Source organism: Panthera pardus, unplaced genomic scaffold (assembly GCF_024362965.1).
Source record: "Panthera pardus isolate Hobbes unplaced genomic scaffold, ASM2436296v1 HiC_scaffold_25, whole genome shotgun sequence".
Classification (NCBI taxonomy): domain Eukaryota; kingdom Metazoa; phylum Chordata; class Mammalia; order Carnivora; family Felidae; genus Panthera; species Panthera pardus.
Genome location: NW_026526821.1, coordinates 45,183,168 through 45,196,413, shown reverse-complemented (window position 1 = coordinate 45,196,413; position 13,246 = coordinate 45,183,168). Strand labels below are relative to the sequence as shown.

The 13,246-nt window shown below is 39.8% G+C and overlaps 1 protein-coding gene across 3 annotated transcripts in view; it reads right to left on the bottom strand.

The window, feature by feature from the left end:
* Positions 1 to 13,246, bottom strand: part of CFAP61 (cilia and flagella associated protein 61) — a 279,904-nt gene that overhangs the window by 42,880 nt on the left and 223,778 nt on the right. For all 3 annotated transcript variants that reach the window (XM_019462387.2, XM_019462391.2, XM_053890470.1), the window contains one exon: positions 11,464 to 11,669. In XM_019462387.2, the coding sequence (XP_019317932.2) occupies positions 11,464 to 11,669 (206 nt within the window). The remainder of the gene's footprint in view (positions 1 to 11,463; positions 11,670 to 13,246) is intronic.

The following is a 13,246-nucleotide window of genomic DNA, read 5'->3' as shown; positions in this document are numbered from 1 at the left end:
TGTCCAACAACTTTTTGCAATGATGGAAATCATGTATTCTGTGCTGTGCAGTGTGGTAGCCACTAGCCACATGTGAAATATGGCAGGTATGACTGCAGTACTAAACTTCTAATTGTACTTAATCCTTTTACCCATAAAATTTAAATAGTCACATCTGACAATTGTCTATCCTTTTGGAAGGTGCGTGTCTAAGGTGTCTGAGACTCTTGACAATGTGTGGAACAATTTTCCAAAGCAATTTTTGAAACTACATCATATTAGATTCTCCACCTTCTTTGTAATTCAAATAATCCATAGCTTCAATTTTAAATGATATTCCAAACCTATTTGGTTGCTTTTGGTACAAGTGGTTTGAAATGAAATGTCTTTAAGTGTTGCTAATATAGAAACATCGGATCCATTCCTTTACTATAAAGTACCCTGGGAGGTACGCTATTGAGTCCAGTCTTCATACATTACTGATTGAATTACTGATTGAAAGCACCTGATTTCACACTTATTTAATTCTTGATAATGACCTCTCCCTGAGACATTTTGTCCCCCTGAGACAAAGAATATGAAATCTCATAGGTGCCTCCAAATACATAATTTTAAAAATAAAATATAGCAAGTGTATACATTAATTCAATTTGAAAACATTTGTTAACTTGAATTTTTAAAAGAAACACTAAATTTTCCTAGATTTACAATAATTTTGGAGGGATAAGGAATATTGCATAAAAGGCTGAAAGTATCTTCCTTTCCATAAAGGCTAATATGGACTTGTAGCAAACACGAAACCTTGAACTAAATTATAGTACAACACTTTGCACTTTTATCGTACTTTACATTTTAAAATACATTCACATCACCATCTACTTTTACCTTGTGATGTGGGAAGATTTATCATAAATAATATCTCTACTTCATAGATGAGGAAATTGATGCTCAGTGAGGTAAGATGGCTTGCCCAAGTTCACAAAGCTAATAAGCATCAGTGCAAGAATTGAACCTTCTGTCCTAGCCTAGTGTCCTTTGCACTCTAAGGAAAGAGGAGTAACAATTCACTTGTAAGCACTGTCAGAATTTTGAACTAAATTCTCTTAGAATATATACCAAGACCACACAGGTACAGCATGACAAAGATGGTGGCCAGCGGAATGGCTATGGAGTAGGGGCTACAGATAACTTGTAGATGGCTGTGGTGACCTTTCCACAAGACATTTCCTTGTTTTTATAAAGCTTGGTGAAAAGTTTGAATTTTTTTATTTTTCATTTTTCATTTTTTTAATGTTTATTCAGTTTTGAGAGACAGAGACAGAGTGTGAGCAGGGGAGGGGCAGAGAGAGAGGGAGACACAGAATCTCAAGCAGGCTCCAGGCTCTGAGCTGTCATCTCAGAGCCCGATATGGGGCTCGAATTCACGAACCATGAGATCATGACCTGAGCAGAAGTTGGCTGCTTAACTGACTAAGCCACCCTGGTGCCCCAAAAGTTTGAATTTTTAAATAATATTGTATATTTAAATAATAATGTGGTCTAACAGACATGTATGTGAGTTATGTCTTACACTTTGCGAGATGTATTCATGTACAGTTCACATGCGGCACAGTCTTTTGGCATGCAGGGTCATCCCTGCACTGAAATTTGTCTCCCCAAGTATTAATATGTCATTTAAATATACACATTTCCTTTCAGATAACAAAAGCACTGGTTTTCTTTTATAGTAGGGAGACTATAAAGTTCTTCTGTTTTATGAGGTAATAATGGCCATTCGGAAGGGGTGCTACAAGGACTCTGGGAGTTCACATTGGACAAGGTGGGTAGAGAGATCTGGTAGAGTGATCCATTAATAAATGTGAGCTCCCACCCCTCATTTCCCATGCTAGATTGATGTTCGTGGGTACTGAGTTTGCTGGCTTTAAAGTCTCATGAATAAAAGCCTTTAACATTAAAAAAATCTTGGCCATGAGAAGGGGTACTCACTTCTCTTCTATTCATTCACAGGCAGTACCCTCAAGGCAAAGATTCTAACTAACATGAATGAGACTACAGCACTTGAAATAATAATTTATACCTTCCCATGAAAACCTAAGAGCTTTACCCCTAAGGTCAGGAATAAGACAAGGATGTCCACTCCCACCACTTTTATTCAACATAGTAGTGGGAAGTCCTAACCACAGCAATCAGACAAGAAAAGGAATAAAAGGCATACAATTGGTAAGGAAGAACTAAAACTTTTACTATTTGCAGATGACAAGATACTATATAGAGAAAGCCTTAAAGACTACACCAAAAAACTGCCAGAACTGATAAATGAATTCAGTAAAGTCACAGGATATAAAATTAATGTATAGAAATCTGTTGCATTTCTATACACCAATAATGGAGTAGCAGTAAAAGAAATTAAGAAAGCAATCCCATTTATAATTGCACCCAAAATAATAAAATACCTAGGAATAAACTTAACCAAGGAGGTGAAAGACCTGTGTGCTCTGAAAATGCTGATGAAAGATATTGAAGAGGACACAAACCAACAGAAAGATATTCCATGCTCATGATTTGCGACAACCAATATCATTAAAATGTTCATACTACCTAAAGCAATCCCTACCCAAACACCAACAACATTTTTCACAGAAGTAGAATAATCCTAAAATTTGTATGGAACCACAAAAGATCCCAAATAGCCAAAGCAATCTTGAAAAAGAACAAAACTGAAGGTATCACAATCCCAGATTTCAATATATACTACAAAGCTGTAGTAATCAAAATGGTATGGTACTGCACAAAAATAGACCCATAGACCAATAGAACAGAATAGACAGCCCAGAAATAAATCCATCCTTTTATGGTCAGTTAATCTATGACAGGGGAGGCAAGAATATGCAATGGGAAAAAGATAGTCTCTTCAACATAATGTAGGGAAACTGGACAGCTACATGCAAAAGAATGAAACTGGACCATTTTCTTACACCATACACAAAAATAAACTCAAAATGGATTAAAGACTGGGGGCGTTTGGGTGGCTTAGTCAGTTAAATGTCTGACTTCAGTTCAGGTAATGATCTCGAGGTTCGTGAGTTTGAGCCCCATGTCAGGCTCTGTGCTGACAGCTCAGAGCCTGGAGCCTGCTTCAGATTCTGTGTCTCCTTCTCTCTCTGCCCCTCCCCTGCTCATGCTGTATCTCTCAAAAATAAATAAACATTAAGAAAATTTTTTTAAAAAATGGATTAAAGACCTAAATTTAAGACCTGACACCATAAAATTCCTGGAAGAAAACATAGGCAGTAATCTACTTGACATCAGCTATAGAAACATTTTTCTAGATACATCTCCTTTGTCAAGGGTAACAAAAGCAAAATTAAACTATTGGGATTACAGCAAAATAAAAAAAAAAAAACTTTTGCACAGTGAAGGAAACCATCAAAAAATAAACATCAACAAAATAAAAAGGCAACTTACTGAAAGGGGGGAGCTATTTGCAAATGATATATTTGATAAGGGATTAATATCCAAAATATATAAAGAACTTATACTCGACACCAAAAAAAAATCCAATTAAAAAGTGGGCAGAGGACATGAACAGACATTTTTTTTTGAACAGACATTTTTATAAAGAAGACATACAGATGGCCAACAGACATGAAAAAATGCTCAATAGCACTCATCATCAGGGAAGTGCAAATCAAAACCACAAGGAGATATCACCTCACACCTGTCAGAATGGCTACAATAAAAAAAAAAGTCAAGAAACAGGGGCACCTGGGTGGCTCGGTTGGGTGTCCAACTTTTGATTTCAGCTCAGGTCATGATCTTGTGTTTTGTGGGATGGGCCACACGTTGGCACAGAGCCTCCTTGGGATTCTCTCTCCCCCCTTCCCCACTCTCTCTCTCTCCCAAAATAAATAAAGAAACATTTTTTTTAAAGTCAAATAATAACAAGTGTTGGCAAGGATATGGAGAAAAAGGAACCCTCAGATATTACTGGTGGGAATGCAAGCTGGTGTGGCCACTGTGGAAAACAGTACAGAAGTTCCTCAAGAAATTAAAAACAGAATTATCATATGACCCAGCAATTCTACTATTGGGTATTTACCCAAAGAAAATAAAAACACTGACTTGAAAAGATATACATACCCTTACATTTAGTGAAGCATTATTTACAATAGCTAAGATATAGAAGCAACCTATGTCCATCCATAGATGAATGGATAAATATGTGTTACATATATGTACAATGGAAGTAATGGGGATGTAATATACAACACAGAGAATACAGTCAATAATATTATAATAGCTTTGTATGGTGACAGACGGTAACTAGACTTAGTGTGGGGATGCTTTCATAACATACAGAAATATCGAATCACTATGATGTACCCCTGAAACTAATAGGATATTGTATGTCAGTTGTACTTCAATAATAATAATGAAAAAAGCTCCATACTTTACACAAAGCTCTATGATGTTCATTACTTTTAACATTCATTCTTGACTATGTGAATGGGTGTTTATTTTTCCTTCACATTATAATTTTTGGCATGCATATGTAAAGGGATGTCTGTTGGCTATAATTTTAGGATGGTTCAAACAAATCTCGCCTTTCATCCCAGGAAGGGTTAATTCTATGCAAATGTCACAGTGGGAAGGAGAGAAGTGGTATATACTAGAAAAAAACAAAAACAAAAACCCTAGTCAGAGCAATATTATGAATGAAAATGGACATATATTGTGTCACATGGAATTTGGTCCCCACATTGGTCTATAGCTCCAAACCTAAGACTGACTGTCTCAGTAACAAGGGATGTTCAAAAATGTGGGTTCAGCTTCACAGGCTATGTGATCGTATGAGAAACAGCACTGGGCAGGGAGCTGCCTGTTAGAGCAAGGGGGACAGGAGATGACCTGTGAGGAGCCCTGGATGGAGCGTGTGGGCACGGCCATTTGAAATCACCTTTAAGAGGGTGGAGAAAAGGACCAATTAAATGATCGGGAAGCAAAATGAAGAGAACGGACTTTGATTTCAGCAAATCATCTGAAAAAATAATCGTATTTATAAGGCTATCAAATGGAACTGCCATTTGCTGAAATGAAACAGACAAGCAGAAACACTTTAAGCAGTCCACAGAAAGGCAGGTGGGTGACTTGGTAAGTGGCCAACAGGAAAGTTTGCATTTTGGAAGAATGATTATCCAGCAATTTTTAGGTACATAGAAAGAAAAAATTGACAAGCTGCAGTGGGCAGTCATATTTCAAGGAATTCTGATAAGTCCAGAAAAACGGGCACCTAGAATTTAGTGTGTGACTTTCTGTTGGACACAGCACGAGGCCACTGACTACGGAGGGACAGAAAAACATTTAAGTCATGCTTAAATGACTATAATTGGAGCCTAATAAGTGAGTCAGGGGACAATGCGCATTGGCAGTGCCCTGCTTTACAGCTTCGGAGACAGAGACTGCGCAAGGCAGCTTTCCTGAGGGAGTAAGTTCGGGAGCTTCATAGTTCAAAAGGTAATGGCAGCCTTTTAAAGGGCTTGCTCAAATCCCATTTAGAATATTGTGCACAGCGGCACTTACCCACTAAAAATAGGCCATTCGAGTGTTCGGGGAAGTGTGGCGGGCGGCGGTGCTCACTGGAGGAGAGGGCCATGTGAGGGCAGCCTTTGAGAGCCGAGCATGTTAAGATGTGAAAAGAGGTGATTTAATCAAGGTTTGCGAGCATCTGATGGGCTCACACAAAGAAGCTAGGGCAAGACCTGTTCACGCCGTGAGGAAAAAAGGATGCTACAGGCTGTTAATTAATGCTGGAGGGTGGGGGGTGGTTCAGTAGGCAAGACCTTGTTTTTGCAGGGCCATCCAGAAGTGTGGTAAATGAAGATGAGGCAGTTAAGAAAGAAGGCGTGGGACATGCCTGGTTAGAGCCCCGCAGCAGAGACTTCTTGGGAAGCAGCCTCAGCCTTGCCTTTCCCCTCCATCCAGAGTCCCCCTTTTGTGACTGCTCACCACCCTCATGGAAGCTCCTTCTCCCTGCTGTGTCCCGAGGGAGGAACACTATCAGCAGGGTGCTCATTCTAAACACCGTCACGGGACTCAGCAGGCAGGGGACTGTGAGGCTTGCACATGCAACACTGCAGGACACAAGTGCTCATAAGGGGAAGAGTACATTCTAGTCACACATTTGTGACATGACTTTGACTGCTGAAATGAGCTCCATTCTTTCTCCAAAGTAGTAAAGCAATCAACTGATGAATTTGTATCTCTGTCTCATACACACACATACGTGCGCACACAGGCACACTCACGTACACACACAATCACTGGTGGTGGATTTGTTCTCTTCATTGTTAATGGTTTGTCCTGGCACTCCAAGCTGAAAACAAAGAATAAAGTATAGGTGGAATCCAAGCCAGCCTGGGCCCCAGACCCTCAGCTGCACCGCCGTCCTGTGGCAGCTGTCCAACCGTGTATCGTGGTGGGTGACTGCTCAGCCTCGTGCCTCCAAATGGCTCTAAGCAAGCTGCTCCACAGGCAGCCAGAGTCACTGCTTTGTGAGGCCTCAACTGCTATAGCATCTGGCCCTGTGGCTGCCACCATTCCCTCTGGCACCGCCAGTGCTCGCTCTGTGTTGGCCCTTGTTGGGGGTGAGAATAGGTTGGGGAAGTGGAGAGAAAGGATCCTGAGGGTTTCTTTGGACCCGAGGAGGAACCTGATCTTGACATCATGTCTGTCTTGCAGAAGACGGAGTGATTGGTTGACAGTCAGCTCCCGCAGCACGGAGGATGGTGCTCCCACATGCAGTAGACGGAAACTGGCCTGGATTGGAACAAGAGATATTGCTGCTGCTGTTGAGGTCAGGGAAACAATCGGTAATCATACTGCGGCCAAAATAAGCTAAACCATTTGCCCTGTCTGCTTGCAAAGAGCCTTGCCAGTCTGTCTGACAACAGACAGGGCAGGCAGCAGTGGGCCAAGAATTAGCACTGGGGCCTGGCAGTGTTTCATGGCACTTGAAAAGAATGTGGCCGCAGCTGCACATACATGCTAACACACGTATGGGAGTGACTGATGAGGCACGGCGATGCCCTTGATACATCACACTCACACATGATCAGTGACCTCGGATGATCAGCTACCATCTTCCTGCCCACCTTGCTTCTTTCTTACAGAGGTCAATTGGAACATCTTGATCTGGCACGTTCTAGGGTTTGTCTCATTTTGCCATCCCAAATATTCACTCTTTGCAAATCAAATTAACTTTTAAAATTATTACTATCATCAGTTAACAGCTGTGTCCCGACTAGTGGTCCCAAGCTTACCAAGTCTTTCTGTTTCAACACCACCTTCTTCTCAGGGAAAAACAAATCAGTCAGGGCTTTGAATTGCGTCAAATGTGAAAACATTTTCTTTTCAGAAAAGACCTTTAACATATTGATCCACATCACGTAAAAATTTTCTTTAATTATCAATTGATTCCCCTCCAATTCAACTATTTTGGGTAAGATTAAAGCAACAATAAAATCCTTTGCACAAGCTAAGGAACAAATGTGTTCGTTTTCTAAACACTTGTATTTTTCTTTATTAAAAAATTTTTTTAATGTTTATTTATTTTTGAGAGAGACAGAGACAGAGTATGAGCGGGGGTGGGGCAGAGAGAGAGGGAGACACAGAATCCAAAGTAGGTTCCAGGCTCTGAACTGTCAGCACAGAGTCTGACTCACAAACTGTGAGATCATGATCTGAGCTGAAGTCAGACGCTTAAGCGACTGAGCCACTTAGGCGCTCTGTATTTTTCTTTATTTTAAATAAATATTGGAGTCAAGTCTACACAGATTTGAGGGAAAGCTTGTGATTAAGAAATTTGATACCTTAGTAGAGCCTGGGTGGCTCAGTTGGCTGGGCATCAGACTCCTGATTTCAGCTCAGGTCATTATCTCATGGTTTATGAAATCGAGCCCCACATCAGGCTCTGTGCTGACAGCATAGAGCCTCCTTGGGATTCTCCCTCTCTGCCCCTCCCTGCTTGCATTCTCTCTCTCTCAATCTCTCTCTCTCTCTCTCTGTCAAAATAAACATTAAAAAAATAATATGAAGAAATTTGACACTTTGCCAAATTTGATATTACACCAAAATATAATTTATAATTAAAAGCATATAGGAAGATATCCTCAAACACAAAAGGTTTCAGGAAAAACAATAAAAATCCAAGCATGATAAAAATGTTTATTAGCAAGCCAGTAATAAAAAGAAACTTTTTTTTTTTTTTTTGAAGTAGGTCCCATGGCCAGTGCAGAGCCCAGTGTGGGGCTTGAACTCATGACCCTGAGATCAAGACCTGAGCTGAGATCAAGAGTCAGACACTTAACCCACTAGCCACCCAGGTGTTCCCCAAAAGAAACTTTCTTATTTTGATAAAGGAATCCACAAAAATATGTATGGCAAATGTCATATACTTAATATTGAACACATTCCCTTTAAGATTAATAAGGCAAAGGTACCACCCCTCACGACTTCTGTCCTACCTTGTACTGCAAAGTTTACCTATTGTAGTAAATAGGAAAAAGATACAGAAGTGACAAAGATTGGAAAGGAAGAAACGAAACTGTAATTATTTGCAGATAATATAATTTTTCTGTGTGTAAAATCTAAAACAATATATAAATTATTTGAATAAATGAGGAAGTTTAGCAAATTTGCAGAAGTAAAATCATACCAAAAAAAAGTGTATTTCTATGCACTATATAGCAGCAATCAATAAGAAAATGATTATTTGACAGACTTAAAAATATAAAGCACTTTGGACTATATCAAACAAAAGTTATGAAAGCCATCATGGAGAAAATTTTAAATCCTTATTAAAAGATATTAAAGAGACCTAAATAAACTAAGACCTGTACTATGTTATATTATAACATATCGACTTAATATCAAAGATGTCACCTCTCACTGAATTGATCTAAGGTTCAATACATTTCCTATCAAATCCATGGGGCTTTTCATGGGGCTTCACAAGTTTACTATAAAACTACTGGAAGAGCAAAGGGACAAAAATATCCAAGGCACCCTGAAGAAGACAAACAGATTACATTAAAATCAAGAAGTTAATTTTAATTCTGTTAATTGACAACATAAAGTGAAAAGACAAGCTTCAAAATGTTAAAAATACATAACTGAGTTTCTATCCAGAGAATATAAACAACTCATACGGGTGAGTAAAAAGACAAACCAAAAGAAAAATGAACAAATATCACAAACAGGCATTTCCCAGAAACTATCATGAATGCCCCGAGAACAAATGAAAAGATACTGAGTTGTGTTACTAAACAGGGCAAGGAAATTAAAACCACAGGAGGATACCTTTTCACACCATCACAAAGGCCACATTTTATTTTTATTTTATAAGTTTATTTATTTTGAGAGAGAGAGTGCATGGGTGTGTGCAAATGGGGGAGGGACAGACAGAGTGGGAGAGAGAGAGAATCCCAAGTAGCCTCCATGCAGTCAGCACAAAGCCCAGTTCAGGGCTCGATCCCACCAATCTTGGGATCATTACTTGAGTCGAGATCAAGAGTCGGATGCTTACCTGACTGAGCCATCCAGGTACCCCACAAAGGCCACATTTTATTTTATTTTTTATTTTTATTTTTTAAAGTTTATCTTTTTATTTTGAGCAAGAGAACACATGTGGGCATGAATGGGGGAGGGGCCGAGAGAGAGGGAAAGAGAGAATTCCAAGCAGGCCTGGCTCTGTCAGTGTGGAGCTTGACATGGGGCTCAAACTCAACGACCCTGAGATCATGACCTGAACTGAAACCAAGAGTTGGATACTAAACCCGACTGAGCCACTCAGGTGCCCCATGAAGGCCACATTTTAAAGTCTAACAGTGCCACAGACTGACAAGACTGGAGGGAGTTTAAGTAGATACAACCAATTTGGGGAAAATTTCAGCACTATCTAGTACACCCAAGAGAAGTTCTCGCACATGAGGTGTGCCCAAAATGCCCACGGCATTGTTAGTAATGGCACCAAGCTGGGAACAATTTAAATATCAATCAATCAACAGATGAATGAACTAGGACAGTTGTATAAGGGAGTATTATACAGCAGGGAAAACAAATGGACTCCAGCTCCGTACATCACATGAATGGGCCTCAGAAATGGTGCTTCATGGAGTGTTGACTTTCTCTAGTTGGCCACAGAATCGATTTAAAAGTAAGCAAAACAAATTAATTTATTATTTGGAAGTCATATATATGTGGTACACCTTTAAAACAAGGGTTGGCCTGGCCCTTGCTTTGGTATGGAGTTTTATTGGGACACAGCCACATCCATTTGTTTACGTTTTGTCTGTGGCTGCTTTCACACTATAGCAGCAGAGTTGAGTACTTGTGATGAGGTTGTATGGCTCACAGAGCTGAAAATATTTACTACTTGGCCCTTTATAGAGAAAGTTTGCTGATCCCTGCTTTACAGGAAAGAAAGGGAATGGTTAACCAAATGTCAGGATAGTTGTTACTCCAAGGACACAGAATGGATGTGATGAGAGAGGGCTTCTAACATCCTGAAGTAAGGAATTATTAATGAAGGAATTATTAACATAGAATTCTAGTACTATTATCCCTTAAAGTGTACATACATGTTTTATATACTTTTTTGTTTGTATGATGTATTCTACAATTTAAAAATATCTTTAGGAGGAAAGAGAGATTGCTTCTGATTCTAGCAGTCATGCCCATGGGTATTGAGGACCCTGGAATTCTATGACTTATGTCCTACATCTGTACCTGGCACTGAGTCTATCATCGTCTTGTTTTGTGTAAAGAAGTAAGTTTTCCTAACCTTTCTAACCAATAGACTATATCCAGCAGTAGCTTTCTACTCTAAAATTCTAGCATTCCCAGAGGTATAGAATGAAAAAGTATCTTCATATTTGAAAAGACAGATCACCCAATCTAACCATCCCACAGTGCAGAGTTCCCATGACAATATCTTAGGCAAACAGCCTCCACCTTTGCCTGAGCATGTGCTAGGAAGATGGTTGGGGTCATGAAGGGCCTGTCCATGGCTGTGGAATTCCCACCAGGACCAAGTGCTTCCATATCCTGCTCCCAAATCTACCTCCTTTGATTTCTGATTACTCTTGGCAGGCCAATGTTGAAAGGCACTCAAATATCATCTCATCTGGGCCTGTCTGTGGTGTGAAGGCTGTGCTTGGATGCATCTGAGATCCAGGCCTGTGCATGGCCATGGGGACCATATGTGGATGCATCAAGAGTCCATGCACTTCTCCATAGGACCCTCTACTCTCCATCCAATGCTAGTGGTCAGATATTCTTTGGTATATTAGAATAAAATTTCTGCCACTCTAGCTTCTCCCATGGGCTCCTGTTTTGCTTTCTGGTGCATCCAGAAACACATCCCTCATTCACAAGACATTATAAATGTTTGCATTTCTCCTTAGCAAAGTGTAATGTCCAACTTACCTGTAGAGATCTGGGATCAGTTTGTCCTCGTACCGAGCGCACAGGTTGTTGAGAAGTTGCTCATGCTGGCCAAACAAGCGGATGTAGTTGGAGACAGGGAAAGGCTCTTTAGAAAGGCACGTAATGGTTTCCACCATTTTATACTTGTCAATATGTATCCGGAAGTAAGTCCCATTTTTTGCATTACCTGTTACTATTTCTGAACCCTGGCAAGGGTAGGGGCCGGGAGACAAAGGGGGGAATCAGAAAAACAACATTAGAAACATTTCTGGATTTGGGGACCTTTATTATAGCAATTTATTTTTCAAATATAACAGACAGGTTACATCTTATTACATATTGCAAATAATAGTAACAGATATTGACTAAACTCAAGAGAAGCTAACCTTGTGTCAGAAACTGCATACTTGGACTTAATGACTAAATGTTCCTCAGATATTTTAAACTCCGATTGCATTGTTCCCCGTTTCAAAATCAGTTGCTAGGTTACAACCAAGTCTCTACTATTCAATACCTCGCACAGCTAGTTAAGGAATTGGGTTTATTCTCTTCTATGAGGTGTGTTAACACTGTTCATTTTGTAAATTTTTTCACAGCAGCATTTTGAGAAAAACCTCCTAGTCAAAAGTGATCAGAAAGAATTTCAGTTTTTTAATAGTTGATGTAAGCAAAAGAAACAAGTGAAAAGTGAATCCTTGCAAGCTGGCTTTGGGGAGGTTCAGCTGTTTGGTCATGTCTGTTCCCAAGAAGAAGGTTCAAGTTTATGGGAAGTATACCTGCAATTGTTCTGCAGGCTACTTGTTAGTTTGTAAGTTGTCAAAGGTATGGATTCATGGTGTTATGCCCCCTAGAATCTGGCTAAAACTGCCGCATGAACCCAGATGAAAAGGAGAGATGCCGCTAGATAAATCCCATGTCACAACCACTTTTTGTATGTCAGCCCTTAATGGCTACTGACCTACCAACCAGAGACATGCTCCCTACCAGTTCAGGCAACCAAACAGAGAACCTCAGTGGAAAAATATGGGTTCTTTTGGTGGTGGCTGAACCTGCACTTTGCCCTTAAACTCTGAACTTAGTACACAGTTATATTCAATAAAGCTTTCCTGAGGGCATATAGATTTAAGCTTTTGCTCTGAACTTCAATGTGGCATTTTAGAAATCTAAGGCAATTTGGACTACACTGATCCCAAACATTTGCTTAGTCCTGGACATCTCCTGGGGATTCTATCTAAACAAGGACACATGACTTAACTGAATTTTTAAATAAATCGAAACAACCTGTGGGTGTTTGGGCATCACATGGTGAAGCCCTGGGGAGGAATCAGCCAGCAGAAAAGGCACAAGGTGAGGAATGTCAGGTGAACTCTGGGCCAATACCAATTATGTGTGTGAAACTGGGTATTTGGGGGTCTGGGAGAGAGCAGATACAGTTTTGGAAAGCGTTTGGGGTTGGCACCTTAAGGGAGGTGCAAATGGTCCATCACTCAAGGAGATGGATGCATACAGACAGGCAATCTACCTCCAGAGCAACATGGAAGGCATCAGCTAACAAAACAATGGTACATCCACAAAATGGGATGCAACACATCCCACAAAAATTATTAGTAAACTATAATTCACATCAGAAAAATATGTTCACAGTACATTTGATGCTACAGTAGCATAAAAAGTTATATTTTATAACTTACACAGTATTATTCTATTTTTATTTTCTTATTTTTTTAATTTTTTTTATTATGAAATTTATTGTCAAATTGGTTTCCATAAAACACCCAGCGCT